The 27,468-nt window shown below is 35.2% G+C and overlaps 1 protein-coding gene across 1 annotated transcript in view; it reads left to right on the top strand.

Moving 5' to 3' along the window:
• The window catches only part of LOC123847554 (bifunctional heparan sulfate N-deacetylase/N-sulfotransferase 4), a 266,149-nt gene that overhangs the window by 125,937 nt on the left and 112,744 nt on the right, over window positions 1-27,468 (top strand). Inside the window, exon 3 of the mRNA XM_045879396.1 lies at window positions 942-1,096. Coding sequence (XP_045735352.1) covers window positions 942-1,096 — 155 coding nt within the window. The remainder of the gene's footprint in view (window positions 1-941; window positions 1,097-27,468) is intronic.

The raw sequence follows: 27,468 nt of genomic DNA, 5'->3' as shown, positions 1-27,468 counted from the left end.
TACAGTGAAAATATTTGTTGGTATCTGCAATGAAGAGAATTCCCTGGGAATTAAGTTGTTATTTCGTTCTTTTTTTTTTTTCACTTGTGGCATGACAAAGGGTTTTTACTATGCCTTGAACACAAATTTTCTTAAGAGAAGATGAGAACTTTATATTAAAGTTCCCAAGCCAAGGTTCTATTGTGTTAATAACTTCATTGTTTAAGTTTTAAGAAATATTGGTATCAAAATAGGAAATGTGTATGTTCATAATATTTATGTTAAAAATGTAAGGATACAAAAGTAATTATACAGTGTTAGCTCAACTTTTAAAAAAGCAGAAAAAGATTTAAAAGAAAATATCAAAATACCAAAATGTTAGCTCTAGATGATGATCTTTGTTTTTGTTTTGTTTTGTTTTGTTTTTGAGATTCATATATCACTAGTCCGTACTTTTTTTTCACTTATTCAATAAGCATATATTATTTTTCTAATCAGAAAAAAATTAACAAACTTCATCACTTAAATTTTAAGCTCAATTTTAGACTCATATGCAAGAATATTTTTAAGAATAAAAAAAAATCATCTCTGATCAGGTTTCCCCTGTGCATGCAAGAGGAAAAGAATTATCAGTTAATAATTTTAAAACAAAAATAAATTGTCTCAAATGAAGTTTGTTTATTCATTTCTTACCATACGCTAGCAATCCTGAACAGTGTCAGTGACAAAATACCCCTAAGTTCTAAACTAAACAACTATCTGCACTCCAACTCATCACAACCCCCAGCCACATTGCCTTCAGTGTAATTTAGACTATGGTCATTTCTTTTTATTATGATTAAAACAATGCAAAATAGGATTTATGTATCAGTAGTAAGAAGAATAACAAAAATCTGACAAACATCATCTTCAAGCCAATACGAAATATTCATTCAAACCATTTTTAACCTCATGTTTTACAGGGACTGAAGAGGAAGATGAAGGAGATGACCTTTTGCTTAGGTCTGTGGATGAGTTCTGGTGGTTTCCTCATATGTGGAGCCATATGCAACCCCACCTCTTCCACAATGAGTCATCTTTAGTTGAACAGATGATTCTCAACAAGGAATTTGCACTGGTGAGCATATTTTATTGCAGTATTTTTCAAACTCCAAGTTGTAATGTATAAGTGGATTGCAAAATCAATTTACTGGAGTGAATACAACAGAAATAGAACAGACAATATCAGAAAGTGCCTCACACGTATTAGGGTACATATTCCTTTGTGTTATTTTGTTCCAGGCATGTGTGTGTATATGGATAGGGCCATGATATACTATAAAATGTATTTCAAAAAGTAGGTCATTGTCAGAAAGTTACCATTTTTTGTTTTATGGAAGAATTATTCTTGCACCTATGAGGAGGAAATCTAGTACTTTATCCACTGTATTCCTGATACATTATAATTACATCTCAAAAAGCATTTATTGTAAGGAGAAATGAATGGATGGGTGAACTGAATCATCGAGAACCAGTGGTTCTCAAACTGCAGCATGTATCCTTTTCACCTAAGAGACTTTTTAAAACACAGACTGCTGGGTCCAATTCTGAAGTTTCTGATTCCATAGATTTTCAGAGAGGCCTGAGAACTTGCATTTCTAACAAATTATCAGATGGCCCATGGGCCAAATTTGGCCTGCTGCTTGCTTTTTCTTGTCCCTGAGCTAAGATATTTTTCATCTTGGGGTGGGTTTTGTTTGTTTGTCTTTTACATTTTTAAATGATTGGCTAACAGTCAAAGGCACAATAATACTTTGTGACATAGATGTTATATAAAATTCAAATTTTAATGAACATAAATACAATGTTGTTGGAACACTGCCATGCTTACCTTTATACCTCTATAGCTGCTTTTGCACTACAGTAGAGGTGAATAGTTGCAAAAGAAACCGCATGTGGCCCACAAAGTCTAAAATATTTACCTTTACTGAAAAAGTTTGCCCACCCTGCTCTATATTAGGTAAACCATATATCCCTCTAACAATCTAAGGAAAAACATTTTTTTTTTCCCAGAAAAATACTCAGATGCCCATTCTCACATCTTCACACAGAAGGAACAGATAGTCACAAGGGGTATGTGGATCACCCAAAGACCCTGGGCCTCAGTTAAACCTATCTTAAAATAAGCAGTTTTCATTTAAAATAAACGACGTGCATGGAACTGGAGGGTATTATGCTGAGCGAAATAAGTCAATCAGAGAAAGACATGTATCATATGACCTCACTGATATGAGGAATTCTTAATCTCAGGAAACAAACTGAGGGTTGCTGGAGTGGTGGGGGGGTGGGAGGGATGTGGTGGCTGGGTGATAGACATTGCAGAGGGTATGTGCTATGATGAGCACTGTGAATTGTGTAAGACTGTTGAATCACAGACCTGTACCTCTGAAACAATACATTATATGTTAAAAAAAAAAAAAAAGAAGAAGATAGTAGGAAGGATAAAATGAAGGGGGAGGAAATCGGAGGGGGAGACGAACCATGAGAGATTATGGACTCTGAGAAACAAACTGAGGGTTCTAGAGGGGAGGAGGGTGAGGGGATGGGTTAGCCTGGTGATGGGTATTAAAGAGGGCACGTTCTGCATGGAGCACTGGGTGTTATGCACAAACAATGAATCATGGAACACTACATCTAAAACTAATGATGTAATGTATGGTGATTTACATGGCATAAGAAAATTAAAAATAAATAAATAAAAATAAATAAATTAAAGAGTTAATTTGCACTGCATGATCGTTAATGTTTTCTTTTTTTAAAAGCCACATTAGGAGGCATAGACCTAAGGCCAAATAAGCACTATGATATTTTCTGAAGTTATGCTTAGTTATTATGTTAATGGTTCACCATTCTTTCCATCTCTAAATCCCCAGACCTGTGTAAGATCTGTGCATAGTATCCTTACAAGTAAGTGTGTGTAGCACAAAAAGCAGTTAAGATCATGGACACAGGCACCACAGTGCTTGGGTTTGAATCCCAACCTTCCATCATGGTGCTTGTTCTTGAACAAAAATTACTTACCCTGTGTCTCAGTACCCCCATCTGTAGAAATGAGGATAATAGTAGCAACTACCTCATAGGATGATACTGATACATATTTGAGGATATGATACATATTTGAGGACACATATTTGAAGATACATGCTTAGAGCAGTGCCTGCAATACAGTAAGCACTCAATAGGTGTTAACCAATTATGATCTTCCAAAATCCAGACAAGCACACAATTATGTTTCCCTTTATAAAAGCCAAATATTTTTTTAAAATACAGATTTACAAGAGGTTGATCTTCACTTAACTTTCAAAGAATATCTAATAAATTTTGTACTACTTCATAGCATTGTAAAATTAAGTAAATATTCCCTTTTCAAAAAATAAACTTACCTTGAGTAAGCATGATGAATTCTCTCTTTGCAGTTACCTTGACAATAAACTGTTTATCATTTGACTTCAACCCCACCTACCTCACTTTCACTGTGAAGGCTTGCTTTTTAAGCATGTGGGTTATATTTCATAATGGTTGATTTCGCCTGTTTGTATAATTTCTGTTTTTAAAAGGCCATGCCAAAAACACTGGGAAAGACTCAGATGTAATTGCTTTGTAATGAAATGTTGAAAGCTATTTAGAGTTCATTCAGAGCAATTACATTGTTTAGTCAGTGTGGCTAAATGCTAGACTGAAACTTATAAATACATTTTGTAAAAAATAATCTTATTATATGTTGCATAAGCAAAATATTACAACTAAAATGAAGTCTGTTAAACACACATACTGAAATGACATTGTTCTTTTCCTTCTGGAGTTCACCTCGATAAAACTTCTCAGGACTCTTCAAGCAGTGACATCCAAAACCCATCTTTAGCTGTAAACATAGGATGACAGTAAGTGTGTTGTCCAGAGAGCCAGGGAATGTATTTCTTTCCTATTAAATTTTATCTTTCCACATCCAGATGACACTTCAAAACCATCAACAGTATCAAGATGGGATAGGATAGTGGAAAGCACTACATGAGATATTGGCAGGCTATATTTTAGTCCTGACTGCAAGTAACACGTTCTAATACAGTTGGCATCTCATTTAATGTCTTCATGCCCCAGTTTCCTCCCCTGAAATAGTAATGATTTCTTTTTTCATTCTCTTAACCACAAAGTTTTTAGATAATTAATTTACATCAGCTCATCTGCCAACCAAAAGTACTGGACCAGATAATCCATTGATCATTTCCATTTCTAAAATTCTGTGATCATTGACATCGGCGGTCCACAAATCTGGAATGAACGTCTTGAAATACTCATCTAGTTGCAACTGAAGCAATTATGGAAAGAGATTTTCAAACTAAATGACCAATTTAAACTGAAAAAAAAAATGTTTAAATCTCTTTTTTTTTTTTATTCCAACCTGATATTCTTTGGTATGACCTTGGCTGTCAGAGGGGTTATCAGTCAAAAGCACGGTTATTCTCACACTTACAAAAATGATTCAAATGATGTATTACTAGTTTTATATTGATGTTTCAAAAGCAGTTAAACAATCAGAATGGTTTTATTTGTAGTGTTTGTCCAAATTCTGTATGGATAGAGTTCATTTTCTGTTGTAATATGCCTAAAAATCAAGAGAGAAATATATTGCAACACTGTTTCTTTACTGTTTCATCATTTTAGAAGAGCTTTTATTACTGTAAAGCATTGCATTTCTTTTTTTTTTTTTGTCAATAACATTTTTTATTGAAGTATAGTTAGCAGTGTTATATTAGTTTCAGGTGTACAATATAATGATTCAATTCTCTACATTATTCAGTGCTCATCACAGTAAGTGTACTCTTAATTCCCTCTATCTATTTCATCCATTCTCCCACCCACCTCCCCTCTGGCATCCACCAGTTTGTTCTCTGTATTTAAGATTCTGGGTTTTTTTCTTTTTCTCCTTTTACTTCATTTATTTCTTAAATCCTCTATATGAGTGAGATCGTATGGTATTTGTCATTCTCTTCCTGACTTATTTCACTTAGCATTTTACCCACTAGTCAATCCCTGTTGTTGCAGATGGCAGGATCCCATTCTTTTCTATGGCTGAGTAATATTCCATTGTGCATATACTACATCTTCTTTATCCATTCATCTATGAGTGGACACTTGGGTTGCTTCCATATCTTGGCTATTGTAAATAATGCTACAATAAACATAGGGGTACATATATAAGGATACATATTTTTTTTCAATTAGTGTTTTCATTTTCTTTGGATAAAGAAAATTCTGCTACCCAGTAGCAGAATTGCTAAATCATATGATATTTCTATTTTTAGTTTTTTGAGGAACCTCCATACTGCTTTCCACAGTGGCTGCACAAATTTATATTCCCGCCAATGGTGCACAATTGTTCCTTTTTCTCTACATCCTCACCAATGTTTGTTATTTCTTGTCTTTTGTATTCTAACCATTCTTACAGCTGCAAAGTGATATCTCATCATGGTTTCGATTTGCATTTATCTGATGATTAATGATTTTGAGCTTCTTTTCATGTGTCTGTTGGTCATTTGTGTCTTTTTTTGGAAAATTGTCTATTCAGGTACTCTGCTTTTTATTTTGGTGTAGTCCCAGAGGTTTAATTTTGCTTTTGTTTCCCTTGCCTGAGGAGACATATCTTTAAAAAAAAAAAATGTTTCTATGGCTGATGTCAAAGAAATTACAGCCTATGTTTTCTTCTAAGAGTCTAATGGTTTCAAGTCTCACACTTAAGTCCTTAATCCATTTTGAATTTATTTTTGTGTCTGGTATAAGAAAGTGGTCCTATTTCATTCTTTGCATATAGCTGTCCAGTTTTCCCAACACAATTTGTTGAAGAGATTGTCTTTTTCTCATTGCATTTTCTTGCACCCTTTGTTGTAGATTAATTGATCATATAATCATGGGTTTATTTCTGTGCTCCCTAATCTGTTCTGTAGATCCATGTGTCTATTTTTGTGCCAATACAATACTGTTTTGATCACTACAGCTTTGTTCTTCTTTTTTAAGATTGCTTTGACCAGTTGTAATCTTTTGTGGTTCCATATAAATTTAAGATTATTTGTTCTGGTTCTATGAAAAATGTTGTTGGTATTTTCATAGGCATTGCATTAAATATATAGATTGCTTTGGGTAGTATGCATATGTTAACAATATTGGTCCTTCCAATCCACAAGCATAGAGTATCTTTCCATTTGTGTCATCTTCCATTTCTTTTATCAGAGTTTTATAGTTTTTGGAGTACAGATGTTACACCTCCTTGGTTAGGTTTATTCTTAGGTATTTTATATTTTTGGTGCAACTGTAAATAGGATTGTTTTCTCAATTCCTCTTTCTGCTACTTCCTTATTAGTGCAAAGAAAGTCAACATTTTTTTGTATATTAATTTTGTAATGTAATTCTGTAATTTGTGACTTCACTCAATTCAATGATCAGTTCTGGAGGTTTCCAAAGTACTATTATTTTTAAATCCATGCACACTTATATATGTGGTGTGAATGCATGTGTGTTATATATAGGAGGTTATGTGTATGTATATGCTTAATCCATGAACACATGTATATTCAATATATGAACGTGTTTATGTGTGCATATATATATATGTATGCGTGCCTACTGCATAACCATATATGTCATGTGAGTATCTTTATGCTTGTGTAGAGGGTGTTAGTTGAATGATAAATATAGTCAACCAAGATATGTTTTTTTTTTTTAAGATTTTATTTATTTATTTGAGAGAGAGAGAATGAGAGACAGAGAGCATGAGAGGGAGGAGGGTCAGAGGGAGAAGCAGACCCCCCTGCCAAACAGGGAGCCCGACGCGGGACTCGATCCTGGGACTCCAGGATCATGACCCAAGCCGAAGGCAGTCGCTTAACCAACTGAGCCACCCAGGCGCCCCTCAACCAAGATATGTTAATTATAAGATACTATACTTGTATGGCAGTAGGGTAGGGAAAAAAAATTTTGGATTCTTTCTTTTAGCAAACCATACATTTTTTGTTTTCATTCTGTTGCTTGAAAATCTCACTAACTAGAAGCAACACTTCAAAGATGACAACAAACAAAACCTCGAGAGAATAAGAAACATGGGCTAACATTAAAGTGCTTGATGAAAATGTTCCCAAAAATCATTCCTGACTTAACCTACACCTCTTTTTCAAACCTAGAGAGCAAGAGTGCTTGTAACATAAGCCAGGATTATTTATTTTTATTCCACAATAGATTTGTGAGGGAAAAAAGAAATTAAAAAAAATTGTTTTGTGTACAGACTCATTAACATTTTCAAAGGAATGAGGCCCTTCAGTTCACTAATAGTAGTAGTAGACCATAAATATCCTGAAGGAAAAAAAGAAAAATACAAACTTGTCTTCAATGATACCTTTCCAATAATTATGTGTTTTTCTTGATATTTGGTTAAATAGTCATGCATTTTATTTATGAGTAAATAAGTTAGGAATTCTTGAAATAAAGGCATAAGTTTTAAATTCTACTTTTAAAATGCTACACATAGGGGTGCCTGGGTGGCTCAGTTGGTTAAGTGACTGCCTTCGGCTCAGGTCATGATCCTGGAGTCCCGAGATCGAGTCCCGCATTGGGCTCCCTGCTTGGCGGGGGAGTCTGCTTCTCCCTCTGACCCTCTTCCCTCTCATGCTCTCTGTCTCTCATTCTCTCTCTCTCAAATAAATAAATAAAATCTTTAAAAAAAATGCTACACATATTTATGAACTCTGTATATTTTTTTTCATAATTAGACAAATTTTCTGATAAGAAAAATGCTGACATTTAAATTCTTCTCATAAAAACTCAAACTCATCAAAGAGTAACTATGGAAAATTTTTAAGTATCACTTATGTAGAGGTTTTAATTAAAAAATAAAAGGAGTGGGGCATGTGGCTGGCTCAGTTATTAAGCGTCTGTCTTCGGCTCAGGTCATAATCCCAGGGTTCTGGGATCGAGCCCCTCATTGGGCTCCCTGCTCAGCAGGGAGCCTGCTTCTCCCTCTCCCACTTCCCCTGCTTGTCTTCTCTCTCTGACTGTGTCTCTCTGTGTCAAATAAATAAATAAAATCTTTTAAAATAGGGCGCCTGGGTGGCTCAGTTGGTTAAGCAACTGCCTTCGGCTCAGGTCATGATCCCGGAGTCCTGGGATCAAGTCCCACATTGGGCTCCCAACTCAGCGGGGAGCCTGCTTCTCCCTCTGACCCTCTCCCCTCTCATGCTGTTTCTCTCTCTCTCTCTCTCTGTCTCTCTCTCAAATAAATAAATAAATAAAATCTTTAAAAAAATCTTTTAAAATAAATAAATAAATAAAAATAAAAGGAGTGTAATATTGGAATTCATGACACAAAGATATAAAACTGACAGCTGCCTTTCAATAGCTGCTATGCCTGTATCTTTACTAAATTATGCAGTATACAGACTTATGCTGTACAACAAATACAAGATATCAAAAAACCCTGATAGTTACAGTTAATAGGGTATTTCAAAGATAGAAAATTTAGAGAAGGGGGTGCCTGGGTGGCTCAGTCATTAAGCATCTGCCTTCGGCTCATGTCATGATCCCAGGGTCCTGGGATCGAGCCCCGCATCGGGCTCCCTGCTCAGTGGGAAGTCTGCTTCTCCCTCTCCCTCTGCCCCTCTCCCCTGCTCATGCTCTCTATCACATGCTCTCTAATACATAAATAAAATCTTTAAAAAAAAAAGAAAATTTAGAGAAGGTAAGAATATTTAATAAAAAATAAAATTGTGACCAAATATTGGCTTAATGAAAGTTCACTAGGTAGCAAATAATGTATTTTAAAGGTTCAATAATGAACAAGGCAGTCTGTGCACTCAGCAGAATAGACACTTACATAAGCATGAAGCATTTAAATAAAATATAAAGAAATAAAAATATATATATAGTATATTAAAAAATATATATATATATATAAAGAAGCAAAACATCCAAGCATAGATAAATTTGAGACATTTTTGGCAATAGTGTGAGCTTTTAAGAGATCTGGAACTTTTATAACCTAATCTCAGAAATGAGATCCTATCATTTTTACCATACACTACTCTTTGGAAGAGAGTTATTAGGTCCAGCACATCATCAAAGGGAGGGGAATTCAACAAGCTAGTGAATACCAATAGGCAGAAATCATTGGAAGTCATTACAGAAACTTGCCTTCACATTTAACTAGAAATAAGAGACATACGGACTCCTGTATGGTAGAAGTCACATTTATTCTTTCATTAATTTGAAAAATATTTGCATATGAACTCAAACATTAAACTCCAAATCTTTATTCTGAATCTTAATGCCCATTATATCCCACTGAGCCAAAAATATTGATTCATCTAACACTTCTCTTTCTCTCATCCAGTCCATTGCCTTTAGTTGAAAATATATTTAGAGCCATTGAATTCTCACCACCTCTACTACTAACTACTTAGTCTAAGTTATAGTTGTATCTTTTTTATCAGCTTTATCGATATTGATATTAACATGTCATACAATTCATCCATATAAACTTCAGTGATTTTTAGTATATTTACAGATTTGCGCAAATTTCACCAAAATGAGTTTAAAAACATCTTTATCATCTGTACCCATCAGTAGTCATTTCCCTTTCTCCAACTCCCCAACCCTAGGAGATAATTAATTTACTTTCCATTTCTATAGATTTGCTTATTTTGAACATTTTATTTTATATAAATGGGATCATAAAATATGTGTGTGGTCTTTTATGATTAGCTTTTTTCATTGAGCATAGTGTTTTGAGGTTCATATATGTTGTAGCTTGTGTTAGTAGTTTGTTCCTTTTTATATCCAAGTAATATTCCATTGCTATATTTGTGTTATATTTTATTTATCCATTCATCAATTGATAGACTTGTTCCTACTTTTTGGCTATTATTTATAATGCTGCCATAAGCATTCATTTACAAGTTTTTGTGTGGACATATGTTTTCGTTTATCTTTATATTTACCCAGGAGTGGAATTGTTGGGTCATATGGTATCTCTATGCTTAACATTTTGAAAAACTGCCAGACTGTTTCTAAATTTTCTGCACCACTTTACATTCCCACCAACAGTGCATGAGGATTCTAATTACTCCACATCCTTGTCAATCCTTGTTATTAACTGTCTTTTCTATTGTAGCCATCTTAGTGGGGGCAAAGTGGTATCAAATTATGTTGTGATTTGCATTTCCCTAATGGTAATGATGTTGAGCATTTCTTTTTCATATGCCTCTCAGCTGTCATATGTCTTAATTGGAGAAATGTCTATGCAGACCTTTTTCCACCTTTTAGTTGAGTTAGTGGCCTTTTGTTATTTACTTGCAAGAAATCTTCGTGTATTCTTTATACAAGTACTTTATCAGACCTATGATTTGCAAAAGTTTTCTCCATATGTGGATTGTTTTTCACTTTCTGAACTGTGTCTTTTGAAACATAAAAGTTTTTAACTTTTACAAAGTCCAATTTATCTGTTTTTGTTTTTATATTGTTTTTTTCTCTTGTACTTTTTGTGTCAACCTTAAAAAGGCTTTGCCTAACCCAGGTCATAAAAGTGTAATCCTATATTTGCTTCTACGAGTTGTGTAGTATGACTCTTATGTGTAGTTCTGTGATGCATTTAGTTAATTCTTTTGTGAAATACAAGTTCATTCTTTCACATGTGGATACCAGGCTGTACCTGCATTATTTGTTGAAAACACTATTCTTTCCCCCACCAAATTGTCTTCATACTTCTGTCAAAAATAAATTGACTTAAATGTAAAGAAGTATTTCTAGACTCTCAGTTCTGTTATTTATCTCTATGCCTGTCTTTGTGCTAGATCTCATCATCTTGATTACTATATATTCACAATAAGTTTTGATATTGGGAATTCTGAGTCCTCCAACTTTGTTTTTCTCTTTCAAAATTGTTTTGTCTATTCTGGGTCTTTTGCAATTTCATATGAATTTTAGAATCAGCTTATCAATTTCTGCACAATGGCTAGGTGGGATTTGGACAGGACAGCATTGAATCCACAGATCAATTTGGGAAATGCGCCCATCTTAACAATATTAAGTATTCTGATCTATGTACATGAGCAGTTTTTCCATTTATTTATGTCTTCCTTAGTTTTTTTCAACAATATTTTCTAATTTTCAGAGTCTGTGCTTTACACTTTTATTAAATATATTCGTAAGTATTGTATTCTTTTTGATGCTATTATAAATGGAATTGTTACTTAATTTCACTTTCACGTTGTTTATTTTTATAGAGAGAAGTACAATTGGTTTTTGTATATAAAGCTTGTAACCTTCAAATTTACTGATTCTAGAGTTATTTTTATTACTATTTTACTATTTTATTTTTATTAGTATTATTACTAATTCTAGAGTTATTTAAGTGGATTCTTCAGGATAGTTTATATATAAAATCTTATCATTTGTAAATAGAGATAGTTTCATTTCTTTTCTAATCTGGATGCATTTTATATCATTTTCTTGTCCAGTTTCCCTGGTGAGAACCTCCCCTATAATGTTGAATAGAAATGGCAAGCACAAAAATCCTTGTCTTATTCCTGATCTTAGGAGGGAAGCATCCAGTCTTTCACCATTAAGCATGATTCTAGTTATAGGCTTTTCATAGATACCCACTATCAAGTTGAAGTTCTGAGGTCTATTCCTACTCAGTTGAGTATATTTTTATTATTAAAGAATGTTGGCATGTTCATACATTTTGAGGGAGGTCTATTCAGTTGGTTATGTTTTTCCCTTTGTCTTATTGATATTGATGTATTACACTAATTGGTTTGTAGATGTTAAACTAACCTTACATTCCTGTGATAAATCTCAATCCTGGTGTATAATGTTTTTTATATGTTGCTGAATTTAATTGCTAGTACTTTGCTGAAGATTTTGCATGTGCATTCATAAAATATTGGTTTGTGGTTTTCTTTTATTATGATATCTTTTTCTGGTTTTGGTGGTAGGTTAATACTAACCTCATAGAATTAGTTGAGAAATGCTCTCCCCTCTTCTGTGTTTTGAAAGAATCTGTCCATGATTGGTACTAATTCTTCACATGTTTGGTAGAACTCACCAGTGAAACCTGGCCTGGTTCTTCCATGTGGAAAGCTTTTAAATTATTAAATCAATCTCTACTTGTTATAAGTCTATTCAGATTTTCTATTTCCACTTGAATCAGTTTTAGTACTTCATGTGTTTCTATGAATTTATCCATTTCACCTAAGTTAGCTAATTTTTTTGGCATAGAGTGTTCATAATATCCCTTATGGCTATTTTGATTTTTATAAAGTTAGTAGTGTTGTCTTCTTTTGTTCCTGATTTTACCAGTTTGAAACTCCACTAATTACCAGCAGCATGCTCTACGGTTTTCAATGCCTTAAGGTGCAGACTTTACCATAGTCTGAATCAATAAAGTGCATTCCTTTTTTATAGAAAGTAGTCTTTGAGGTAGGTCTATGAGACTTTTTCCAACCACAGGAGTGTTCTTAGCTGTCCCTTTCCTTGGTTCTCTCTAATAAACTTCTTGTTTGGTCTATTATTAGCTTGTTGTGAATTTTAATTAAAATAACAACAGCCTCCTCTAAATTGCTTACCATCAAAATCTCCATTGTTTTCAAGGGTGACCTTAGGCTTGAACTTTTCCATACTCCATCCCAAATAAAGTAACTTCCTTTGGAGAGAATTTAGGAGCTCTCTCTTTCTATGAACTACATCTCCTCCTAGGCAAAATCTGTGCATCCACTGTCCGAAGCTGAAGTGGGGACAATGACCTCCTTCTCTCAAAGTGACACCCAGATTTATGAGCAGGGTGCTAGGTTGGGATGGTAGTCTCTGGGCTTCTCAATTTGACTCTCCCGGCTTAGAACCACCACCCTACAACTGAGCTGGAGCAAGGACAAATCATGGTTTCAGTATTTTTGGTTTCTGCCATCTAAGATACAAATGAGGAAGAGAGCTCTAGATTGCTCAACTGTTCTTGCCTAGAGTAGAACTTCTGTGCACAGAGCTAGGAGAATGAGAAATTCTCATGGCCTGACACTCCCAGGGAGAATCAGAGCTTTAGACTGGAATCTAAAGAAAGAGAAAAACCTCTGTGTTCCTAGCTGCACCTTCCTGAGGTAGGAATTTTGTCATTCTAAACTGAGGCAAGTGGGGAAGGGTGGGGGTACATGGCTCAATTGACATATGCTTTCACTGTTCTTTCCAATCTTCATAGATTTTCTTGAATAATATTCCTTCATTTGCTGTACATCCTTAGTTCATTTCCCAGAGATTTTAAATGGTTGAGGTTTTTTTTTTTTTAAGATTTTATTTAGTTATTTGAGCAAGAGAGAGAGCACGAGTGGGGGGAGGGGCGGAGGGAGAGGGAGAAGCAGACTTCCCACTGAGCAGAGATTCGGGACAACTCAGGGCTTGATCCCTGGACCCCGAGATCATGACCTGAGCTGAAGGCAGATGCTTAACCAACTCAGCCACCCAGGTACCCCTAAATGGTTGTTTTTTAAATAATTTCTATAAGTTATGGTTGTCAGAATTCTCTAGAAGTCAGAATTCTACCATGATATCTTGACTAACTTAAAACAGCACCCTACTGGTGTCCAGTTCCACTCTTGGCCCTCTTGAATCTATTCCCATCAAAGCAGCTATAGTGACCCTGTTAACTTCTAATTCAGATCCTGTTACATTTTGTCTCAAAGCCCTCCAAACTACCTTAAAATAGCCCGTATGGCCTTTGCATCTGACCCCTTGTTTCCCATGCCCCATGTTCCCATCTGATATTTTAATGGCTGGTACTTGAAAGTCTCCAGTAATTTTCCCTGATGTGCTAGAATTTCTAGACTGGGTTTTCAAATAAAACCCACAATGTTTTGAAATAATTTGTTTGTTAAATCTGCTGTGTCTATTTTTTTTTTGTATTAGTACTTTAAATCCTAAAGCAGGGTAGGCCGAAAATATTTTTAAGTTTGAAAAAGCATTAAATAATGAAATCAAATATTAATGGCATTTCCTTGGAAGACAGAGCAGTAAAAATTTGCTAAATGTTTCATAAATGGACTATTCATATGATCCTGAATATATTTAATAATACTTATTGGAAACCTATGATGAATGAAATGGTCTTAGGAAGGAAGAAAATAATAAAATCACAGTGGGAAGATTATAGAATAGCAATAGAAAACTTGAAGCTCACTTATATGAGCACTTAAATGATTTTGTACTGAATACAGAGCATTTATTTATAAATGGCATTTTATAACAATTTAAAAGTATTTCCATATATACACCATGTGGTCAGTAGAGATCTCTCTTCATCATTATAACTATTATTTTTTCTCTTTATGTTAAATATGCATACATTTCTCATATATTATTCAAAAATATCATTTATAGACACAATTTATTTATCACCATGTTCCTTTACCATGACAATATTTTGTCCATCATAATTCTTTATACCTTCCTATTAATACTTGTGTGTTTTATCTGGGATACTCAAAATTACACACCTATAGATTCAATCTTTAATATATGCTGTATCAAGATGGAATATTTGTATTACAATGTGTGATTTATCCATTTGTCACTGAAAAGCTTTAGCATCTGGGTGATTTATTGTTTTAACCATTTCAGAGAGTAACTTTCTGAAATCATAACTTACTGCTTTTAAATTAATAAATGCATACTAAGCATCATGTCTCATTTTTCACAAGGACTAAAGGTTTTCACTGTTAATACAAATGATTTTACTGTGTTCTCAGAGTCTGCTGAGAATATGTAGACTATTTGCTTCTCAACTGTGTTCTTAAAATATTTGAATTTTTGCATCTACTTTTTCAAGTTTTCCAATTTATGGTTTATAAGATTGTTAACTTTCTCTTCTAGCTATTGTCATGTTATCTGAGTATAGCAGCCAGATTCACATTTTATTAAAATGAAGTGGTCAAACTAAATAACCATTGAGGTCCATGATATCTCTAAAATTCTATAAATCTGAGTTTCTCTGAGCTTGGAAATCAGATATAGCAAGCTTCTTAAGCTTGTTTCCAAAGAGATAGTTAAAGCATTCAATTTCACAAATGAGAAAACAACTCATGTGTAAATGGTCACACTGAGAACCCATACTCTGCTTTGTGGTTCCTAATCCAGTGACCTCTGCAAAGCTGAAAAATTGTTGAAGAACATAGACCTTTCTTTCTGTATTGAAAGAAATAGATGTTATTGCATACAAATTTAAAAAGTTAATATGGAAAATTGAAGTGTGTAAGTGGTATAATGATCAGAGTATTGCATAGTAAGTGAAAATATTTTTCTTTTTCTTTCAGCTACCCATTGCCAGGAGATTTTTTACCCTTTTTACAAGTAGAATGATATTGTTTCATAAAGTTATTAGCTAGCTTATTCAAGCAGCCTCTAAGGTTTTCATCAATTCCTATTTTCACCAAACCTACAACATGAAGAATAGCATGAACTTTTTGCCTAAAAATTAGAATTGGTATTTCATTAGCTATTAATATTCATACTGCTTAGCAATGGATTTAGAGGGGAAAAATGGCTTTTGTTGTCATGTGTTGTATCATGGTAAGTCTTTGACTTGCTGGTCTGATATTGGCAAGTAGATGAGAAAATTTCCCTTAGACAGAAAATCTCTACAATACATATTTATCTATTTGATTTTCCTAGCAGAGGGCAACATCAGACCCACCTACCCCCCAAATTGCTATTTTAGTTGCAGCATCTTTTTTCTGTCAAGGAGCTATTTTATTTCTGAACATGTTTAACCTCAAAGGAATAAATGCCACCTACAAAATTAACTTTAATAATGGGCAGCAATAATTGAAGGAAATAAATATTTATGTCATTCAAAATATTTTAAGAGTAAATCTATCAAGGTTTGCACCTATCTCTTCTGAATACTTTATTGTCTTTACTTTTGGTAAATGTAAAGCCTTGAAAGTCATTCCTTCTGCTTTATGGTTTTTATGCATTTAAATAATCTTTTAAGATTAACTAGAGGAGCTCTAATTCTTTTCAAGTGTTGATACATGAAACAGTTGAAGCAGAGGATTTCCCCCTAGGAGATAAGCTGATAACTGCTTAAAGTAGTTGTTAATATTTAATTTACTTGCTTTAAGGCAAATAAATATTTCCTCTAAATATTAAGTTTTGTTTATATTATACAAAACAGTAAACTATGCACAAAATACAAAAGACAAAGTTATGTTGCTCTGAAAAAACAAAACCTTAGCTATTTTTACACATAAAAATCTTTTGTGACATGAGTTTACCCTGTGCAGGCCTTTGCCTAATTGTTCAGTGTATTAGTTAAGACCAGGCACTGGACTTCAGACCTATCTTAATTCAAATTCCATCTTTGCCAATTACTAAATGGGTGACCTTAGCAAGCAACTTAAAATTCTTGTGCTTTTTATTTTCAAATATGTAAAAGGGGGATGATAGTAGTTCGTACCTCATAGGTTTTTATGAGGATTACGTGATGTATGTACATGTTTGTATATGTATAATGCTTAGCAAAGTATTTGGCACATAAGTGTTTCAAAAAATATTTGTCATCGTCATCATGATCATCGTCATGGCTACCATCATTTTCACCATATTTTTTCAAGAAACATATGATCATTCCTTTTGAAATAAGAGGTTGGTGGTGACAATAATACCACCAAATGACTTTTTCAAAGTTATGTAATATGCAAGTTGGGGACAGATACAACATATTCTCATTTACCTTGCCATTCTCTCTCTATCCATAATTAAATACTGAATATGATCACTAATTTTTAATAATTAAAAGAAACTAGTATCTTACCAAACATTCCAAGAAAAAAGAACATGGATGATAGAAGTTGGGTTTTTTTTTTTTTAATATTTTTTTTATTTATTTATTTGTCAGAGAGAGAGAGAACACAAGCAGGGGGAGTGTCAGGCAGAGGGAGAGGGAGAAACGGGCTCCCTGCTTAGCAGGGAGCCCGATGCGGGGCTCGATCCCAGGACGCCGGGATCATGACCTGAGCAGAAGGCAGACGCTTAACCGACTGAGCCACCCAGACGCCTCTGATAGTAGTTGTATTTTTAAAGAAATAAGTAAAAAAATTAGAAAGGGTTGATTTATGTACATGTGAACTCTTAACTCTGAAATTATTGTTTTCCAATTATGTCCAAAAATGTTCAGATATTTCTTCCAGTGTGAAAAAGTAACTCTCTCCTTTCATTCACACATTTGTTCCTTCCTTTCTTCCTTCCTTTTTCTTTTTTGCAAAGAACACAAAAATACTAATTCTTCTTTCCTATCTTTCTTCCTCTTTTCCTTCCTTCTTCCCTTTCCTCAATAGACAATTAATGAATATCTATTATCTGCTAAGCATTTACTTGATATCAAGGATGCAGAAATGAATGAGATGCTGCTTATTCTCAGGGTTTTTATGTAAGTGTAATAAGACAGTATTTTAGGTTTTTGAGAGAAATATGCAGTTTAGAGCCACAAAGGAGACACTGGTTAGTTAAAAGGGGGAGTAAAAATTTTAAAAAAACAGGACAGACCACTGAGACAACATGAGTGAAAAATGAATAAGTGTGCTTGAGGGAGAAGACAGGAGAGAAGAACTAGGCAGAGAGAGCAGCATTCAAAAGAGCACAAGATAACGCCCGAATAACATGTTCCACTCTTCTGGTAAAATATATATTGCTTCAGCACTGACCTATCAGTGGCTCTGGAAACACTGCTTGTGGGATTTGGCCTGTAGTCTGTTTTTATAGGGCTGGTGTACTAAGGATTGGTTTTATATTTTTATTTTTTTATTTATTTTTTTTAAAGATTTTGTTTATTTATTTGACGGAGAGAGACACAGCAAGAGCAGGAACACAAGCAGGGGGAGTGGGAGAGGGAGAAGCAGGCTTCCTGCGGAGCAGGGAGCCCAATGCGGGGCTCAATCCCAGGACCCTGGGATCCTGACCTGAGCCGAAGGCAGACGCTTAATGACTGAGCCACCCAGGTGCCCCGGCTTTATATTTTTAAAGGATTATAAAAAACAAACAAAGAACAATGTATGACAGAGGCATTATGGTGCTGGCAAGGTCTAAAATACTTACTACATAGCTCTTCAGAGTAAAAGTTTGTCAAACTGTGACCCACACACCTAATGATCCAAAGGAAAGTATATCAAATTGCAATCATAATGATGAACAGTATTCCATGAATCCATAATTAATCTATCCATCAGTGATTATTGATAACCTCCTGTGTCCTTAGAAGGATGAAATTTGTAGAATATAAAATAAATTTCTGATAATTCTTACCTTTACGAATCTCCAAAAGGAGCATAAAATGTTGAGGAAAGGAAGAAGAAATTGATTTGGTGTCAGAGAAAGCTTTGAGTTGGGAATTAGGAGATGAGCCTGAGCAGCTCATGTGGGGCCAGAATATGCAGGAAATTTATACTCTAGGCCTCAGGGCCTCAGGGACCTAAATCCAACCGTACTGATCACCTTTGCATAGAACTCTGTCTACCATTTGAAATACTATTTCTCCAGATTCTTCTATCATCTCCCAACGTTCCTAATTATTCATCCTAATTATTCATCCAATAATTCATTGCTCTTCTATAACCTTCCAGATCATTATTCTTGTCTTTTGTACGTAAGATTAGGAAGTGAACTGCTTAGCAGTAGGGCATGGGAATTCTCATTTCTGCATTCTCATTTCAGGGAATAGATGTCTTTCGTCCTTGGTTGTCACTTCTTTTTTTTTTTTTTTAAAGATTTTATTTATTTATTCATGAGAGACAGAGAGAGAAAGAGGCAGAGGGAGAAGCAGGCTCCCAAAGGGCAGGGAGCCCGATGTGGGACTCAATCCCAGGACCCTGGGATCATGACCTGAGCCGAAGGCAGACGCTTAACCATCTGAGCCACCCAGGCACCTTGGTTGTCACTTCTAAATGCATACTTAGTATCCATTGTTTACATTCTTCCTTATTGAATGAACCCAAAGTTTGCTTGTGGAGCCAAGTGTCTGGCTAAAGGACTGATTTTTCACCTTTTATTTCAGGTAGAAAACCATTAACATGTTTCTGGCCATTTAGATATAAGCCTAAGGTGTGGTATGAGGCTCCAGGAAAGCAGGTTAGATACAGCTGATGCTTGCCCTTCTACCCTTTGCCTTTGCTCCTTTGTTTTGCCTTGCATTTGGTCCGATTGGCTGGAACTAAGGTAGCATCTTAAAACTATGAAGGAAAGGCTGAGAGAATAAGAGACCTCACGTCTGGCATTCTTGAACCTCTGAGCCAACTGCTTGTCTCCCAAACTCCCATTACTTAAGTAAGCGCCTTTCTTTTTTAAGCCAAAGGATTTAAAAAAGAGTTCTTTGTTTTCATTTTTGTCTTTCTGGTACAGAGTTTGAACCCATTCCCTACACAATGTTTTTACATTGCATTTGTCTTCAGCTGTTTTGACATTTGCCTACATTCAAATTGTCCCAGTGTTTAAAATTTGTAGACCATCCAAAGGAATATTTATATAGAATACCCTGAAGATAATGGCCCAAAACTTTTTAAGAAGTGTTGGTAGCAGACTTTACAGTTATTTATCAATCAAGACAGTAGTTTTGTGAGTAGATTCTTAGAATGGTCAATAATAGCATAATTAACTTTCACTGACAGATTTTAATTTAACTGCTTCACTGACCAAACTTGTTTTTAATTATTAAATGACTGTGAAATAATCAAGAGCCAAGATTTTCAAGAATTTCTTTTTTTTACTTAACTCCTACTGTACCAAGTAAACTCTATTCAAATTGGATAATCCATCAAAGGTGTTTGTTACCACATATTTTTCTTTTCTTTTTTCTCTTTTGCCTTTTTCAACTTGAAAAATTCTTTCAGCTTAATAGTTTCTTTCATACTTTATCTATAGTGGCTGAACATTTTCATCATTCCATGATTACCTCTTCATAGTTGACATTTCAGTCCCCTACAGTCATATCTGCAGTAACTTGAACAATATGGGAATATGAGAAATTGTTTCCAAGCATGTTGACATTGGAGAGAGGTAAACTGATTGATAATACAGGAGAATTAGCGGGCTTGAAGTCAGGTTGTTTTGAGATGAGAATTGTATCAATGCTGTGATTTCCAAATATGATACCTCTTTAATATGATGATAACAAAATGGAAATATAATATTTTGGTATGATTTTAATCTGAAACATGTCAACATATCTACAGAAAAGTATAATAATGTAATCATCTGTATAGGCAGTTACTTAAGTGGTAGTAATTTAAGGGATTTTTTATTAATATATAGGTACCATTTAATAACATAACTTACTTTTTGTCTAATGAAATTTAACCTATTTTAAATGGAGTAAAGCTTCCCCAATATTGGAAACAATCACAGATATGAATATTTTAACTCTTAGAGAAGGCACAGGATGTCACAGAGGGATTTTAAAATGCATTAAGACCAGGTATTTTGGGGGTAGGGGAGGGAATTGACAACCTAAGGGATGGCACATGCCTATACCAAATGTTTAACGCATTTTTCCATAAATGCATTAAGATGACATTACAGGGAAAAAATGACTCTAAGAGAAATCTCAGCTGTACTCAAAAATAATATTAGAAATGTATTCCATTGCTCAGAGAAAGTAATAGTTTATGCAAATCTATATCTGCAAAGTAATGTGTTTAAATTACTGATTCCAACCCATCAGTTACATAATTGTGTAAGCACCCAATAGGTTTGGAAATGTGTTCAAAATCAGAAAATCAAGGGCATTCTAGCCAGCCTTAAAAAGGGCAAGTTGCTCTCTTCGACATTTCTACTTCACACACACACACACACACGCACGCACGCACCCTAGCCATCCCACCTAAAATAGTGCTTTATTCCATGAACATAGGCAATCAGAGAATTAAATAATAATAATAATAAAATTTTAAAAATAGCAAATGTATAGTGTGTATAAATTCTTGAGGTACTAAGAATGGAGAGAAGATATGGCAAGATAAATTGAGAATATTATTTGAGATAAAATTACAAATGAAACAGTGTGAAGATAGTTTAATTTGTATTAATCAAAATTATTTTGAGTACCTTCTTTTTGCGTGTGTCTGCTTACAGTAACTATAGGAATGGTGTCATAATGGGATGGGTAGTACTATGCTTGTTTCCATCTGACTCTGAACACATCTAAGAGTCTTTAATGTTATCATTTCTTTCAGGTTAAGGGCATTGTGAGAAGCTCTAAATACTTAATATCTGGTACTGTTTCTCTTGTTACTAAATTAAATCTAGAACTAAATCTTTCCATGTAGCAGAGGCAACAATGAAGGGAAAAAGGTACTGAAATGCAGTCTGGCGTTTCATGAGATATTCTCATACCACATCTCTGCCACCCTTCACTCTTCTCAGGTTCTTGCTTTCCTCCTTATTCTACTTATTTCAAGAGCCAATCAGCATAAGCGTTCCCTTGAATACACTCTGAACTCCTTTGCACTTCTTTGTTCATCATACTGCAAAGCCTCAACCTTGTTTGGATCCAAATCTCCACCTAATCTATGCCTGTACCCCTGAAACAATGTTTGACTGGGGCCAACATTTGATTTTTCTCACTTTAAAGTCATGAACACAGACCTCAAGTAGACCCTCAAAACTTCCCAGAAGTTACGCTGCAAGTCCTCACTTTGTTCATCATCTTATTCTCCTAGGCCACTGTTGCATCCTCTCTGCAAACTGCTTCACATCTCCCCCATCCTCATTCTCAGCTGATGATCTTATTTCACTGAAAAAAAAATCAATAAATTAGAAGGAAACTTACAGGGGTGCCTGCGTGGCTCAGTCGGTTAAGCATCTGCCTTTGGCTGAGATCATGATCCCAGTATTCTGGGATCAAGCCCCATATCAGGCTCCCTGTTCACTGGGGAGTCCGCTTGTCCCTCTTCCTCTGCGCCTCCCCCCTCCTCGTGCACTCTTTCTCTCATTTGCGTTCTGTCTCTCTCTCTCTCAAAACAAATAAGTAAAATCTAAAAAAAAAAAAAAAAAAAAGGGAACTTCCACATGCTCCCATTACTACAACTAGCCCTTCAACATGATGATAACAAAATGAAAATATAATAATAGGTATGATTTAACATAGTCACAGAAAAGATATATAATTATAATAATCTTTACAGACAATTACTCAGTGGCCATTACTATTTAGTAAAAGCTTGTGGAATATATTGTTACCACTTATTAACATAAGCTGTGTTAATAATAACATAAATATAAATTGTGGACTGACATCCCATGAGGGAAGCACACAATCTTGGCTTCTGCCTTAAAACGATGAATAAAAGAACTAGAAACACAAAGGCCAAATTCTCCACTTTTGTGCTCAATCCCACCCCATTCCAACTGTTCAAGAGCATTATTCCAGCAATTCTCCCCTCTCTCCTAAATCATTTCCCTTTCTGTACAAACATACTACTATTACTCCCATCTTTAGGTAACCTTGCGCTTAGGTTTGCTGCTCCCTCCAGCTACGGCACCATTTCTAGATTCTCCATTTTAGCAAAACTTCTTGAAATAGTTATTAATACTCACTGTCTCCATTGCAGATCCTCGCATTCTCTCTTAAATTCATTCTGATGTGCTTTCCCTTCACCTGTCCGTCTGAACTCATCCGGTTCACCAGTGCATGTCCAATAGTAAAACCAGTGGGCAATTCTTAGTTTCTCATTTAACTTCATCTATTAACAGCACTTGACATTCAGACTCTTTTATCAAACACTTCTTCAGTTGACTCTCATTTTGTTGTGGGTTCCTAGTATTCCTCCAGTCTCACTTGATACTCTCTTTCTCAGTATATTTCCTGGATTTCTTCTCTTCTCCCTGACTTTGTAATGTTAAATGCCCCAAAGATCTATCCTTAGACTTCTTCTCTATTTATGCATTCATTCTGTTAATGATCTTAATGAGTCTTATGACTCTAAATAAAATTCATGTATTGATAACTCACCAAATTTAGATCTCCAGCTGAACTCTCTCCTCTGAATCCTAAACTTATTTATTTGACTTCCTATCTGACATACCCAGTTGGATGTCTAATGTCAAACATATGTCCTATCTTTCTCCCCAAAACCTGTTTTAACTTCCCAGTCTCACTTGATGGAAACCCTATCCTGTTAGTTGAGCATTTCTCTCATGTTTTCTAGTCAATCAATCATCCAATCCTGTGGCTCCACAATATATCCAGGACCTAAATGATCCACACCTATTCCTTCTCTGCAGTGATGCTGCATTATAGAGCTTCCATGAAAACATGATCAATGTGAATAGTGCCCCTTGGAGTTGTTCAGTAAATAACTTGTAAGGTTATTTGCAGCAACCCTGACTCTTGACATCACCTCTTATGACTCTCCCCCTTTACTAATTCCACTCCAAAAAACAATTGAATTTTTATTCATCCTAAAAAGTACCTGAGGAGCTTTTAACTCAGAGTAATGTATGTACTGTCACCTCCTCCCCCAAGTTATCTGTATGGCTTAATTCCTCACAACTTCAGATCTTGATTCAAAATATTAGCTGCCCTAGGAAGCCCTCCTGAATAACCTATTTAATATTGCAACCCATATCCCTTCAAACCTCCCCTTTTCTCTGCTTTATTTCTCTCTGTAGCTCTTAGCATCTTCTAATATATTGTACAACTTAACTACTTATTTTGTGTAATCTTGGTCTCATCCCATTAACATATATGCTTCCTGATGGCAAAGATCTCTGTCTGTTTTGTTGATTGATATATTTTCAGCACCTAGAATGGTTTATAATACATCATGTATATAATAAATATGTATTGAATAAAGGAAATTAATGAACCAAAGTGTATTGAACATTTTGATTATCAATAAAGTAAGAATTCTAACCACAAAAATTAACAATGTAAATGCCTGATCAACTACATTTCATACAGTGTGAATGAAGATTTAAGTTTTTCTGTTAGTTCCATTTAGGCAACAAAGTAGACCTTCAGCAGGATCAAGAATATTAAAGGGATGAGTCTCAATTGCTCAAAATGGCTCTACTTAGAATCGGAAAGTTCACACTAAACAAGCAACACCATTGTTATGCTATTTCTTTTTCAAAAGAAAAATCCATTTGTAACACAGAGCTCTCCAGAGATTTGTCACCATATACTAGGCTTCAGTCCAAAAAGTGTCAGGATTGACCCAGCCAATTTCCAGAGTCACACAGTCATTGCTTTTATCACTTATGAAAACAGAAGACAATTTCAGTTCCCAAAACACAGTGGAAAATCAATAATCCTAGGGTCATCCTCAAAGTTGACAATATGATTCCAAGTCCTTATTAAAAGGAAAAATAGATAATAAGATCTATTTTCTTTAGCACTAGTGCTGTTCCCTAGAAGTTGTGTATATGGGTGTACAAATCAATACTTCAAGTTCAACAGGATATTGTTTAATGCATTATATTGTTACTGAAGAAAATGAAGTATATTCATATATGCAGTCATTATTTTACATATTTTCCTTTTATAGTCATTCATTAAATATCTATGATTAATTTATTTAATAACTTTTTTTACTTATCACTTCCTTTAAAAATATTTATTAAATACCAACAATGTACCAGGCATGTTGCTAAGTGCTGGGGATATAAAACTATCTTAAATGTATTGTGGGCTGTTTTTACAAACAATATCTCCTGAAATGCAAACATAAGGACATAATAATAGGAAAAATACCATTTGTCTGGTTCTTCATCATTCCTGTATCAAGACCTCCATCTACTCTTCAGGTTTCTGTCCAACTGTTTGTGGGAGATCTGGGGATCTCCTATATGGCCATGAGCCTATTTTTCTCCTTTTTATCTCTGGTTCCCTATGGTGTATCAGGTCTTCTAAAAAATATCTACAGTGGGGGCACCTGGGTGGCTCAGTTGGTTAAGCGACCGCCTTCGGTTCAGGTCATGATCCTGGAGTCCTGGATCGAGTCCCGCGTCGGGCTCCCTGCTCGGCAGGGAGTCTGCTTCTCCCTCTGACCCTCCTCCCTCTCATGCTCTCTGTCTCTCATTCTCTCTGTCTCAAAATAAATAAATAAATAAAATCTTTAAAAAAAAAAATATCTACAGTGACTGACCACAAAATGCAACTCAAAAGTGCTGCTCATGTTCAACCTATGGGCCTCTCTACATTTGCATGTGATACCTACAAATCCCTTTGACTATTTGTTAGTATGTGGTTATCATTTTGAAGGAATATTGCAATGCATGTTGGCACAGAGGCACTTGTGGTCATCCAGATTAATCCACTGGACCAACGTTCCTTCAATAGAATTTGTCCCCCTTCTTTATATTACCTACATTATGTGGTTTCACCACATGTTGGCCTATGTTAAATACCTGTGGTATTTATTATTTAAGTAAACTGGTCTCATATTTATTTTCTCTGTACGTTACCCCTGGCTGACCAGTACATAAAATTAAACAGTCATACATATTACATTATTACATGAAAGTATCCAACTAGACAAATAGGTGTTTGCCATATATCAATGAGTTTTCTTGAAGAAATATTGAGCAGAGCTTTAGCAAACTCTTCCTCTGTTTTCCTAGAATTCAAACCACTGACACCTGTATGAATCCTTTAAACCTTTCATACTTATTACAAAGGGGCAAAAACTACCTGTATCAGTCAGGATTCCGTGGTAGAGGCAGAAGCCACTTGGAGTTATTTGAAGCAGGGGGAGTTTCTTTTTTTCTTTTTTATTATGTTATGTTAATCACCATACATTACATCATTACTTCTTGATGTAGTGTTCCATGATTCATTGTTTGCTTAAAACCCAGTGCTCCATGCAGAAATGCCCTCTTTAATACCCATCACCAGGCTAATCCATTCCCCCACCCCCTCCCCTTAGAACCCTCAGTTTGTTTCTCAGAGTCCATAGTCTCTCATGGTTCGTCTCCCCCTCCAATTCCCCCCCTTCATTTTTCCCTTCCTACTATCTTTTTCTTTTTTCTTTAACATATAATGTATTATTTGTTTCAGAGGTACAGGTCTGTGATTCAACAGTCTTACACAATTCACAGCGCTCACCATAGCACATACCCTCCCCAATGTCTATCACCCAGCCACCCCATCCATCCCACCCCCCACCACTCCAGCAACTCTCAGTTTGTTTCCTGAGATTAAGAATTCCTCATAACAGTGAGATCATATGATACATGTCTTTTTCTGATTGACTTATTTAACTCAGCATAATACCCTCCAGTTCCATCCACGTCGTTGCAAATGGCAAGATTTCACTCTTTTTGATGGCTGCATAATATTCCATTGTATATATATATACCACCTCTTCTTTATCCATTCATCTGTCAGTGGGCATCTTGGCCATAGTTTGGCTATTGTGGACATTGCTGCTATAAACATCGGGGTGCACATACCCCTTTGGATCAGTACATTTGTATCTTTGGGGTAAATACCGAGTAGTGCAATTGCTGGGGCTTATGGTAGAGCAATCTACACATTTAATGCAATCCCTATCAAAATATCATCCACTTTTTTCAAAGAAATGGAACAAATAATCCTAAAATTTGTATGGAACCAGAAAAGACCCCGAATAGCCAAAGGAGTGTTGAAAAAGAAAATCAAAGCTGGCGGCATCACAATTCCGGACTTCAAGCTCTATTACAAAGCTGTAATCATCAAGACAGTATGGTACGGCACAAAAACAGACAGGTAGATCAGTGGAACAGAATAGAGAGCCCAGAAATAGAACCTCAACTCTATGGTCAACTAATCTTTGACAAAGCAGGAAAGAATGTCCAATGGAAAAAAGACAGTCTCTTCAACAAGTGGTGTTGGGAAAATTGGACAGCCACATGCAGAAGAATGAAACTGGACCGTTTCCTTACACCACACACAAAAATAGACTCCAAATGGTTGAAAGACCTCAATGTGAGACAGGAGTCCATCAAAATCCTAAAGGAGAACACAGGCAGCAACCTCTTCAACCTCAACCGCAGCAACTTCTTCCTAGAAACATCGCCAAAGGCAAGGGAAGCAAGGGCAAAAATGAACTATTGGGACTTCATCAAGATAAAAAGCCTTTGCACAGCAAAAGAAACAGTCAACAAAACCAAAAGACAACCGACAGAATGGGAGAAGATATTTGCAAATGACATATCAGATAAAGGGCTAGTATCCAAAATCTATAAAGAACTTATCAAACTCAACACCCAAAGAACAAATGATCCAATCAAGAAATGGGCAGAAGACATGAACAGATATTTCTGCAAAGAAGACATCCCAATGGCCAACAGATACATGAAAAAGTGCTCAACATCGCTCGGCATCAGGGAAATCCAAATCAAAACCTCAATGAGATACCACCTCACACCAATCAGAATGATTAAAATTAACAA

Source organism: Mirounga angustirostris, unplaced genomic scaffold, assembly GCF_029215605.1.
Source record: "Mirounga angustirostris isolate CCGP_5_RB_7025 unplaced genomic scaffold, mMirAng1.0.hap1 SCAF_2, whole genome shotgun sequence".
NCBI lineage: Eukaryota > Metazoa > Chordata > Mammalia > Carnivora > Phocidae > Mirounga > Mirounga angustirostris.
This window is presented reverse-complemented; position numbering and strand designations above follow the sequence as displayed.